Consider the following 12594-nt stretch of genomic DNA (forward strand, 5'->3'; position numbering starts at 1 on the left):
CTCACATTGACTCAGCACGTATAATGAGCCATGTGCCGGGCCAAGTGCTTCCCCCAAGTGACCACAGTTCACCCGCTGTAGCAACCCCAGGAGGGAGGGTCCATCCTGATGCCTATATTAAAGATGAACCACAGAGAAGCCGAGAATTCACTCAATCATGCAGCTACCAAGTGGCTGAGGTGGGGTATGACCCAGGTGGGTTGTGTCCAGAGCCTGAGCCCCTCTACATCCCTGTGAGCCCCAGCAGAGAACGCACTGGGTCACAGAGCAATGACAAAGGGCTAAGAGGTTCCAAGGCAGAGGTGGGATGGGGAGCTGCCAAAGCACCTGCCATCTCTTCACAGGGATCACGGAGGAAAAAAGCTGAAGCCTTAGATGTCTTCTTCATCCCGCTCAAACCCCAGTCCGGGGCCAGCCATGTTTGCTGGTTGTTAATGAGGAGCAGCGCCATAATTGAATGCCTACTGCATACCAGGTCCGAGACATGGTTTCAATTAATCCTCCCCACAGGCCCTAGGAATGGTATTAGTACTCCTATTTCTCAACTGACGAGGAGGTAGAGACTCAGAGAGGTTAAGGATCTTTCCCACGGGCACACAGCCTGTGAGTGGTGCAATGAGGATAAAATTCAGACCTAAATCCAAGACCTATGGTCAGACTAGAGGGGGCCTGATGTCACCGATGCAAGCAGCACAGCCTTCCTAGCGTTCTTCAGCACGCTGCAGCATGTTAACACACACACAGGGCATACAATTGATCGAGCAATTACTATTACTCAATTACTTACTGAGGGTCAGCCGCAGTGCTAGCTACTCTGTGTGCATTATCCTATTTAGTCCTCACCATAACCCTTGAGAAGTAGGTACCTTTCGTTACCCCATTATACGGATGGGGAAAACCAAGGTGCAGAGGGTGGAAGGTTAAGAAATTTGCTGAACAGTTGCTCAGCAGCACAGATAGGATTCAAACCAAGGTCTTTCCTATGCCAAAGCCCACACATTCATGCAACACAGAAGCCACCTAGCTCACTTCACTGATATCCAGGTGGAGAAACTGAGGCACACAATGAGCCAGCGACAGAGCCAGGACTCCATCCCAGGCATCCTGAGAGTCCTTCCACCCTGTGGCCTGTGGGGGGCTTGTCTTTGGCCCCATCCTTGGCACAGCAGCATTTTAAATGGGCCTGAGGCCTTATGTGGTTTAGATGTCGGAACAAACAAAACCCAGTCATCTTCCAGGCCCTACCAGCAAGACTGACTAAAGCCCGAGGGGCCCGCTTACGCACTGATGTTCCAGAACAAATCCCTACTGTCAGACCCAAGGTGCCAACAGCAGGCCTCAGCCCTTCCGGAGGCCCAGTGGCTCTCCTCCAGCCTGGGCCACACTGACAGGGCCCTTGGCGTTGCCCTTCCCTAAGTGCTCAGACATGGGTCCTTGTGAGTAGGGGGGAGACCCAACCCAGCACAAAATATGGGGCACACAGATGTTCATCAGACAATCCCGGCCCTCAGAAGGGAAACAACACCTTCCCTCTCCCCAGTCACCAGGAGGTGGCAGTGCCATGGGCGAGGGGAGCTTAATCCACTGACAGAGGGGTGGAAACAAGGGAGTCCTCCCAGAACAAGAGACGCAGGGAGTAGGTCTTGAAAGGCAGACAAGATTTCAGAGCCCTGGGTTCTGCACTCTCGCCTGCTCCACACCCTTAGTAAGTAGGAGTTGTCTTGTTGGTTGTTTTCTTCCCATTTTATGCGTGCAGAAGCTGAGACCCAGGGAGGTTAAGTAACTTGTCCAGGGTCACACAGCAAAGACAAGGCAGAGCAACTCTTTGAACCAGCCTGGCAGATTCCAGAGCCTTTAAAGTGCTGTTTAATAAGGCTGGGTCCTAGAGTGGGCAAGCTAGAGTTGAATCCCACTCTGCCTCTCTCTCCTGCTGTGCAAACAAAGGCAGATTATTTTATGTCTCTGAGCCTCACTTTCTTCATCTGTAGAATTCCCTAATTCCAGGCTGGTTGTGAGGCACAGCCTAGATGCTGTGAGAAAGCGTCAGCCACGGAACGAGCCCGCAATACCCGGCGGCATCTACCAGTATAGTTGTTACCCTGATGGGCCTACACCCTGATTTCCCACACCAACAACTTCCCTGCTACAGGACGAGGTCAGAACCAAAAGATCCTACTGAGGACAGAAACTCTTCTTCCTGTCCCCAGCCATCTCCCTTTGGGGGTCCAATGTGCCCTCCCAGCCACCCAGGGCTACAAGGAGGCAACGCTGTGGCCCTGACACGCTGCCCAGAGCCTGCTGGAAACTGGCTGCACCAACCACAAGAAATGTTCCAAATCCACCTCCTTGCCTGAGAGCAGGTGACACTCCTGGGCTGCAGGAAGGCTGGCAGGGTGCCCCCATCTCCCTCCATGCTGGGAAAGAAGCTGGAAGGAGACTGCTGAATCCCCTAGGCCCTGCTACCCCCCAAAAAACCAAACCCACCTCTGGCTCTGAAACCCTTTTAGACCAGAACATTCCAGGAAGATCAGGGCTTGCAGACACCAAGTCAGATGCCCTCAACCACAGAGACGCCCACCTGGCCTCTGATCATCCCCTGATAAGGGATCCTATCGGGGGATCCAACCGGATCTCTCACTAAGGGCCCCTAGCATGCCTCTTGAGACTCCATTTCCCTATCAGTATCCCTTCTGAACAACTGCAGTGTTTCTGAAAAAGTCTGCCTGGTGTGCTGGAAGGGATACAAGGTCTCGATTTCACAGTCTTGGGTCTTAGCCATGGCCTTGAAAAATCCTTTCCCCGCCCTGTGCCTCAGTTTCTCCATCTGTGAGGTAGGAATATGATAATATTCCTCCTACTCCAGTCTCCCTCGTAGAATGGTAGAAAGGATGAAAGGAACTTCCTGATGCAAGAGCCCCTTGGAAATTCATACAAGTAGCACCTTCTCACCAAACGCAGGTCACTTCTCCCCAGCCTTGGTTTCCCCCCTCCCGCCCCACCCCCTCCCCTGCCCCCACCCCCATCAGGCTGGAGGATGCTCTCTACCTCTCAACACTTCACAGCGTGGGACAGGAGGGGTGGGGTTGAAGGAACTCCTGTTTATCTGGCACTCTCCCTCTCTAGACTGGGAGCTCCTTGAGGCCAGGAACGGATTAGTCATGTTCCAGGGGCAGCAAGAAGCAGGCTCCCAGCGAGTATTTGATGAACAGATTAAAAGTACAATCCAATAGGACAGCGTCCCATCCTCTTCGAGTCCCAGAGGACTCTGTCTCTGGCTTCCCCATCCTAGCAAGCTCGAAGAGAGGTTCTACACCCCACTGAAGAGGCCAGGCATGGGGGTGGTTAGCCTTAGAGAAGGCATGGAAGGAAACTTCCAAACTTGAGCAAGTGCGGTGAGAGAGGAAGCAGCGCTGTGGGAGGGAGGGACCGAGGGGCCAGTGGAAGGCCCCCCTGCCCTGGCCCGCCTCACGCCCGGCCTGTCTGGGGAAGGCCAGGACCTAGCCGAGCCTGGCGGCAGGAACAATGTCAGGCAGGTGCCGGCCGAGCTGCGTGAAAGGCCCAGCCCGGTGTCATTGTCAGCGCTCAGCCAAGTGCAGAAAAGCAATTTACTGGTCACGCCGCTTGCTCCCCTTGGAAATTTTTAAAATTCTTCCGATTTGAGCTATCCACGGTGTCCCAAGTCGTGTGGAGAAGGGATTTTATTAAATTCCCAGCTTCCCGCTCCCAGGGTTGCTGGCAGGGGAGGGCGGGGCTCACCACATTGTCGAGGGGGGCGGGGGGGGGGGGGGTGCGGGCAGTGTCTGGCATTGACTGTGTTCACAGAGATGTGGCTGGGGGCAAGGGGCCCATTTGGGGTTTGGTGGCTGATGATGGATGGAAAGAGAGGAGGAGCCCAGAAACTCTGTTGCTAGGACTGGACCAGTTCCCCAAAACACGGAGGCGGGGGAAGGAAGGGCATAGGTGTATAGAGTTCCCAGCAGAGCAACGTGCTCCTGGGGGATGAGAATTCGCAAAACCTCTTCCACGCCTATCATATACCATTCATCCTCGGGGCCACCCATGTCACAAATGAAGCTAAGTCTCGCAGAGGTCTACATGTAGGGAAAGATGGAGCTGGGGTTCAGGTGCAGTCCACAGGATGGCAAAGCCCTGAGCCCTTCCCACGGTGCAGGGAGCCTCCCCTGGGCCCTGCTCACCAAGGGTGCTCTCATTACCACCCTCCAAAGGCACCCTGTCCAGGAAGCAGCTGCTCTCCCGGTGCTGGCCCATCACCTCAGTGGGGAGCAGACTCCAGACTCCCGCAACTAGCACAAGGGTCCCACCTCTCATCTTTACCTCTAACTAACACTCCACCTTGTCCCTCGAGCATAAAGGAGGATGTGAGCCTGCCAACTTTGTCTATAACTCCCTAGGGTAGTGTTGCTTTATCTTTCAGCAATCATGGGTACTTTCAAAAATCTGTGGGGAGCTGAGAACTGTCTCCCATACGCTGCGTATATGGGCACCGTTTTGCACAGTGTTTCAGGGACCACCCCTCCCCCATAATCCCATCCTTAGATATCCTAAGGGTACATGGATCATGGGTTAAAAACATCAGTCAGTCCTAAGGCAGTTTGCAACGGGAAAGGCTGCAAAGGAAGGGGGAGGTGGGGCGGGGGGGAGAGGAGGCTCCCTCACCTGCTTGAAGGCGTAACCCCAATGGACCTAACCCAGACGGCCCACCCAGCTTTCCCCTCCCCGCCCCCCCCGCCACAGGCTGGCTCTAGCTCTGGCCAGGACTTGGAGGTGGGATGCAGAGTCCAGGTTCCCTCCCTCACATTCCCCCCCACGCAGAACACAAAGACCACACAGCAGCCCCTCCTGGGCCCCACTTCAAGGACCAAGAGGCAGCAGGCAATAAGAGGCCTGGGCCACAAAGTCTGAAACCGTCTCTCTACTTTATGCCCATTTCATCGTCCCCGGCCCCAGGCTCAGCGCTCAGGAAAAGAGCTGTCCCCCAGGTCAGACAGGCAGTCCCCTGGGGTGACCCTGGGGCCTGCCCTCTGCTTGGGGACTCAGCTGCAAACCAAGCAGGCTACGCCTGGCACTGGCCTCTCTCTCTGACACCAGCCATTCCCCACCCTGCCCCCTGCAACCACACAGGGTCACATCTGCTTTGGCAAACGGCCAGCCTTAAGTTACTGACTCCAGTTGTATTGATTCAAGGAGTCACCAGGGACCCCAGCCTGGCCAACAGAAGGAAAGAACCCATCAGTCTGTCCATCCATCCTTCCAGCCCCCAGTCCCAACTAGTTGCCCTCACCTCAATGTCCATCCCGGTGGTAACAGCTCTCTCTTAGGAGTGGGAGGGGAGATAAGCAGTCCCACCACCACCGCAGCTGCCCTCCGCAAGAGACCCGTGAGTCTCAACAGCGCTCAGCACACACACCTGGGAGAACCCCCACTTTGCCTGCTCGGTGCTGTCCCTGGGCACCTCGGGAATCCAGAAAGCTAAGGCCCAAGCATCCTCTGGAACCCTGTGAGGACACCTGCCTTCAACCCAGAGGGGGAAGGGGCTCTTTTGGCCCATAATCTCTTTGGGCCCCAGCCCAGCTCCTCCTAGGGCGCCTCCGTCAGAGCACTAGGTGGCGGAGGGCTAGGGCAGCTGGTACTTCCTATTCCCTTTCCCTTTGCGCCCCCCCTCCAAGCTGAGGCAGCCTGGTCTGGTTCTAATCGGGGCTGAAGTCAGCTCCCTCAGTCCCTCTTCTCTTTCCCTCCCCCCGCCCCCCAACCCTTTTCCTTCATTTCCACGGCTTTGGAAGCCCCAGTGTTCCAACTGTCTGCGTGCCAAGACCTTCCCGAGTCTGAAAGCTGCTGAAGTAACAGATCAGATTTTAGCAAGTGCTTTCCAGGCTGAGCGCCAAGCCCTCTTCTGATTCAGGAGAGCGAGCGAGCGGGGAGCTAGGCGGGGAACCAGCTGAGGGCTGCACTACCTTGGGCAAGGGTGTGCGTTGCGGAGCGCGGCCCGTTCCGGAGCCGCCTCGCAGGCAGTGGTCCCTCGGCCCAGGCGCCCCGCTCTGCTCGCTCTCACCCCAGTCTCCCCTCCTAGCACAACATCTCTCTCTCTCCCTCTCTGTCTTTCTCTCAATGCTGCAAACGCCTTTGAAACCACAGAGTAATTTACAACTGAAGCTTTCTCCCTGGACTCCAAATCCACTCGGTTGAAAGGAGCCTTTTTGTTTGGAAGAGCGAACGGAGATGTTAAGGGACGGTTGGCAGAGAAAATCCCTACGTCCTGACTCCTCACCGGCTACGGGCCGGGCGGGGAAGCGGGGTCGGGGGGAAGGGGGGGGCTTGGAGCCGGGCACATTGTAGCGGCTGAGGCCGCCGGCTCCGAGCATCTTCTCCCAGCCGAAGCCGACAGGGGCCGTGGCAGCCCGCGCCAGCCTGAGTCCCGCAACAGAGCCCCTTGCCCTTGGCCGGTCCCCCGCCCGCGCTGGGCGCATTTGGAGCCACCCTTCCGCGCCCTGGGAACAGGTGCACTGGGCTCGGCGCCCAGGAGGGGTGGGGCACAGGGAGGGGGCGCGGCCCGGGGGAGGGGGGGTAGACACGTACCGGGAGACAGGGGCTGGTGGGGGGGGAGGTCAGAGTCAGAAGCCCACGTACCTGTACCTGGAAGCACAGCAGCAGGAAGTGTAAACACCTGCGGGAGAGAGAGATGGAGAGGCAGTCAGTGGGACTGGAGGGAGGGGAACCCGCGTATAGACAGACAGATACGCAGTCGGAAAGTCAGAAGAACGGCCGGGCGGGTAGACAGAGCCACAGGCACACGGACAGACGTCCAGGCAGGGTGGGCAGCCCCGCACGCGGGCGCTTACAGGCAAGTGCAGGCGGAGGGCGCTGAATACATCGCTGGGCGGGGGGGGAGGCGGCGGCTCCTAGCCCAGCCTGCACATGTCCCCTTCGCGCGGCCGGGACCGGGCGCCTCCGCCGCCGCCGCCGCCGCCGCCGCCGCTGCTGCTGCTCCCTCCTCGCCGGCTGCTGCTGCTGCAGACTCTGCTGCTCCGGGGCGCTCCGCGGCGCGCCCTGCGGCATCAGCGCCCCGCGCGGCTCCTCCCGAGCGCTGCGCCCTCCGGGCTGGAGCGGGGGCTGCGGGGCGGCCGCCGCTGTGCAGGAGGCACCGGCCGGTGCGAGAAAGCTTGCTCACTGCCGGCCGGCCGTCCGGCCGTCCGGGCGTCTGCGGGAGGCTGGCTGCCCTGCTTACTCCGGGGGCAGCATGCGTGGCGGGGCTGGAAGCTGGGGTGCGCTCTCCAGGCGAGGCGCGGGGCTGCGCGGGGCCAGGGGTCAGCGCTCCGGGGTCGGGGCGCGCGGCTGCAGCACGAACGCGTCACGGCCGCTCCGTCTGAGCGCCCGCCGGCTCATGTCTCCTCCTCCGCGTCTCTCCGGCCGTGCGCATCGCCACCTCCCACCACTGGCGGCGGCCGGGGCGTTTTCTACGCGCGGGCGGCGAGGGGGCGGGGGGCCGGGGGCGGGCCCGGGCCCGAGCCGGCACAATGAGGATGCGGGGCCCGGGGGCTCCCCCCTCGGGGCGCGGCCGGACGGGCGCTCAGCTAGCCTGGGTGCGCCGCGCCCACATCAAAGGCGGCCCTGCCTGCTTGCCTGCCTGCCGCAGCCTCTCCACTGCCTCCTCCTCCTTCTCCTGGCGGCTCCGGGCTGGAGGGAGGCGCTCAGACTCTCGGCGACGGGACCGGCAGCTCCGAAGGGGCAGAGCCAGCTAGGCTGGAGCTGGTGAGCGCTCGAAGCCGTCGGAATTCTGCGCCTGGGCGCAATGACCCCGCGCCACGGCGCAAACGCTGCCAGAACTGGACAGGCTGCGGTCCCCAAGAACGCAGTTAGGTGCGGAACGTCCTTGCTCGCCCACATTCGCTACTCGCACTCACACCCACCAGCGCTTGAGTGGGGAGCAGGGAAGGGGCGGGTCAGGCCCAGCCCTCGGGGCGGCTCCACGTAAGGGGGTCGCTTTTACCCGCTCTGTGAGTTCACGCAGGATCGTGGCATGTCCCAGGCGCCCTCTCGGACGGCTGGCCACCCTATGTGAGCCCCCTTTCAATCTCCGTCCCTGCCGTTGAGGGGAGGGGATCTCGAGGGCGTCTCTTAAGCCCCCCCCCCCCCCCCCCCCCCCCCCCTCCCGGGCTCCCGGGTCGGTTCCCGAGATCCCAGCTGGGCTCTCCGGTAGGTGAGCCAGCTTTGGAAACGCACGGCTGCCACCTAGCGTCCCCAAGGCTTCACTGCAGCCCAGCCCGGTCAGGCTATACAGGCCCGGGAGGAGCCAGCAGGACTATGGTCAGCGACCACTCTAGGCCCTTTGCCGGCCTCCAGGCTGAGATTTGCCACTCTTTGCACACTAAGCAGTTTGACTCTTTTAACCAGGTCCCTTCTAAGGGCATCTCTTCTAACCCCCTCCGCCCCTTCAGAGGAATCACTCCTGTCCTTGCCACCAACCTCAAAATGTAGGTGTTCTTGTCACACGTTAACTGTCTCACACTGTCTAGACCTCCAGACAGCTAGGCTCTGCTTTGGCCTGATGCTAAGGGTTTGTCATAGAGGGAAAGAAACTGAACAAGCTCAAAAAGCAAAACTCAGGAATCCGGACTATTTGGTTAAAAACTTCCTGTGTCACTGGCTATGGCTGATATCCCCATTTCACGTATAGTGAAACTGAGGTAGACACTGTCAAACAGTGCTACTTCCTAGTCATGGAATATGAACTATCAGCAATTGTTCCGATTATCAGGCTTCCCTGCAAGCTATTTTATTTAAGTTCCCTTTCAAAGCTGAGGCCATCTTAAACAGCCTCTGTTTCAGCACTGGACACAAGTGCAGAAAACCTTTACAAAGCTAGGTGCTGAGCAATGGAGAAAGTTCTTGTGTGAAGAGCTAGGCTGAATTTACTTAGCCATTCTCATTGCCAGAACCAGCAAATCCCAAGACAGTATGCAATGCCCAACCACGAAACATATGCTTCCCTTGGGTCCTGTGACATCACCATGCTTGATCTTGCTTTATAAAGACCTCTGACAGCCCAGTCAAGAGGTGGGTTTGGCCTACTACCTGCTAAAGTGGGGTGTTTGAAGTTATCTCCTGGCCAATAATCAGACTTACAATTTTCTGTACTGTTTTTCCTATTACTTTTGAATGAAATGGGTCCATAATGATATTCTAAAATGCCTGCAATTGTTTTCAAGGCTCAGATAGTGTTTGTTGATTTCACAAATAAAGCTATCACCCAAGTAAGATTCACCCAGAAGTCCCGTCAAGTGAAGTCCTTATTAAGAGCATAAACTCAACTTAAGAGGTCCTGGATTTGAATATTGCCTCCAACATTTACTGATAAATTGCAGCAAGTGTTAAGATGCTGCAAGACAGCAAATGAGATCAGTCTGGCTCACAAGGAAGGCTCCAAAGATTTTAGCTATTATTAATAATCCTAATTATGGTTTTCAGGTTATCACATTATATTTTTCTTCACCCATTTCATGAAGTAGGGAAGCAGGATCATCCTTTATTATTTTTTTTTTTTGTGGTACGCGGGCCTCTCACTGTTGCGGCCTCTCCCGTTGTGGAGCACAGGCTCCGGACGTGCAGGCTCAGCGGCCATGGCTCACACGCTCCGCGGCATGTGGGATCTTCCTGGACCGGGGCATGAACCCGTGTCCCCTGCATCGGCAGGCGGACTCTCAACCACTGCGCCACCAGGGAAGCCCCCTACGTACAACTTTTAAATGCTTGGAGCTTGACAAATGTTTATACTTCTGTAAACACCTTTCTCAGGCAACCTCCCACCACACCCATCACTAGTCTCAAGTTACCATTAGTCTGCTGGCACTAGGTTCTAGTTTCACAGAAATGGAACCATCTATGTGCTCTTTTGTGTCTGGCTTCTTTTGCTCAGCATGTTTGAAATTCAGCCTCATCCCTTGTTGCTTTTATCATTGTTCCTTTTTATTGTCAAGTAGTACTCAGTGTGGATATACCCATTTGTTTGGCAATTTATCAAAGGCTTTGAAACTAAGGGTCAAAATCCAGTTTGTTTTTAAAGCTTACTGCAGCTGGTAAGAATACATTGGAATGGTGCGACAGTGGCAGTAAGGAGGCCAGCAAAAAAGCTGTTACCAGTCCAGGCTCAAGTATGGTAGTTGGGGCCAGGTGGCTATGTGCCAGTTTGGTGTTGGGAGTCGGACACAACTACATTCGATTCCTAGCTCTCGGCTGGCAAATTCACAATTTTCTGAGCAAATTCTCATCTGTAAAATTCCTGGTTGTCTGAAGGGTAGCTGAGAATGTATGTTGACTGCTTCCCCAATGGAATGCAATCCCTGAAGGGCAGTTACCTGTTTTGCTTGCTGATTAATCCTAAGCCTTAAATACATACTTTGGGACACAGTACTTACAAGTTTAGATTCTTCCTACCTCATTTTCTAGTGAAAGTACACTAACAGCACTGCAATCTGACACTCGTTTTCCACCTCTCTCCAATCTTAATAACAACAAAATTCAGGGAGTCTATAGAATACAAATATTTTGGAGAAGGATGAGAGAACCTCCAGCCTAAGAACATAGGACAAATGCAGCCTCAAGTCTTCAATCAGATGAAGTAGCTTAATCAGAAAAGTAGACACAAAGTAGCACAAAATCAGCTCTTGGAACTTTCAGATTAAAAAGGGATGTCTACTGCCAAGTTCAGAAGTCAAGGAGCAACTGGCTCTTCGTTAAGATCCGGCTGGAAGGTGGCCTTACACTTTCTGAAGTAACTTTAATCCTGCATCTCCACAGTGCAGACTACTAACCCTTAATAGGGTATTTTCTGTGACCCTCAACCTTTTTCCTCGGATAATTTCAAAGAAAAACACCCCCCCAGGCAATGTAAACATAACCTCCCCACCCCACCCCCATCATCCAGTTAATAGCTTCCGGCAAGCTTTAGGACACACCACTATAAACCTCATTTTAACATCATGTGCACGAGCCCGTAATTTCAGCCTGATCTGCTCTCCCCAAATGGCCTTACTTTATTAACCTATTTTGTCCTCTGGTTCAGGTTGAAGGTAACTCTGTTAAGTTCTCACCCACAACCTAACCATATGTGATAAAGATACTAAGATACCAAATGAAAAGAAGCTTCCTGCAGACAGCCAACAAGTGTGTCTCTGCCCTCCTAGTGTTCAAAATGTTCCCCTTGCTTTCCCAAAGGGTCTGATCTGATCATCCAGGTTAAGTCTTCGAAACAATACTGGGTTCAGTATTAATGAGTATCACTCCCACCAAGGCTGCGGTCTCTAAACGCCATTCTTTTTAAATAAGGAACCAGAGCTCCTTGGAAAAATGGATCATTCCAGGTCTAGAAAGAAAAGCTGTTTATCTTGTTCAAGATAAGCCTGGAACATTCTGTCACACTAGAAAGCGAAAAAGAAGTTGTATCAAAGACTACTTACTGGAGTCAGTGATGGTAGGAACAAGCTTGAAAAGGATTCCGTTGGCCAAAAAGATACAACACAGTGGATTGAAATACAAATATATAAAAATATGACTTCAGTGGCCATCATTAAAAAGTCTACAAATAACAAATGCTGCAGATGGTGGAGAAAAGGGAACCCTCCTACACTGTTGATGGGAATGTAAATTGGTGCAGCCACTATGGAAAAGTGGAGGTTCTGAAGAAAACTAAAAAGTTACCTGACAAAACTATAATTCAAAAAGATACATGCCACCCCTATGTTCACAGCAGCACTATTCACATGGAAGCAACCTAAACATTCATGAACAGATGAATGGATAAAGATGTGGTTCATGTATAAATGAAATAGTACTCAGCCATAAAAAGAATGAAATAATGCCATTTGCAGCAACATGGATGGACCTAGAGATTATCATACTAAGTGAAGTCAGAGAAAGACAAATACCATATGATATCACTTACATGTGGAACCTAAAATATGGCACAAATGAACTTATTTACAAAACAGAAACAGGCTCACATAGAGAACAGACTTGCGGCTGCTGAGGGGGAGGGGGGAGGGAAGGACAGAGTTTGGGATTAGCAGAGGTCAACTATTATATATAGGATGGATAAACAACAAGGTCCTACTGTATAGCACAGCAAACTATATTCAATATCCTGTGATAAACCAAATGGAAAATAAAAAAGAATGTCTATATGTGTATAACTGAGTCACTCTTATGTACAGCAGAGATTAACACTGTAAATCAACTATACTTCAATTAAAAAATTTTTTTTTAAATACTGTAAAAAAAACTGAATTCAGGACACTCACTTACTTTCAGGAAGTCAGCTTCTTTAGAAGAGGAATTTCCTAAGTCACAAACCTAGAGTAGTAGTTCAACTTTCAGATTACTACCATGTTTAGTTAGCTGATGTCTAATAACTAGCACTATTAGTGACTTCTGAGGCACAGGGAAATCTTTAATTCCTGCGCTTCCAAAACAGAAGCCCTATCTGGATCTGATTAGCTCTATTTAATGAGCTGGGAACAGGACAACCAGTAAGGCCGATTGCTTTCCCTCAGAATGGTGAGAAGTCCTTTTGGGTTTCCTGCC

At 53.7% G+C, this 12594-nt stretch overlaps 1 protein-coding gene across 1 annotated transcript in view; it reads right to left on the bottom strand.

Moving 5' to 3' along the window:
• FGF18 (fibroblast growth factor 18) overlaps nucleotides 1-6889 on the bottom strand; it is a 34151-nt gene extending 27262 nt beyond the window's left edge. Inside the window, exons 1-2 of the mRNA XM_027084419.1 lie at nucleotides 6858-6889; nucleotides 6646-6682 (exon numbers count right to left, since the gene is read on the bottom strand). Coding sequence (XP_026940220.1) covers nucleotides 6646-6682; nucleotides 6858-6889 — 69 coding nt within the window. The remainder of the gene's footprint in view (nucleotides 1-6645; nucleotides 6683-6857) is intronic.
• Between the last annotated feature and the right edge of the window lie 5705 nt (nucleotides 6890-12594).

The sequence above is a fragment of the Aethalodelphis obliquidens genome, unplaced genomic scaffold, assembly GCF_003676395.1.
Source record: "Aethalodelphis obliquidens isolate GAN/ISIS:26980383/991018 unplaced genomic scaffold, ASM367639v1 scaffold52, whole genome shotgun sequence".
Lineage (NCBI taxonomy): Eukaryota > Metazoa > Chordata > Mammalia > Artiodactyla > Delphinidae > Aethalodelphis > Aethalodelphis obliquidens.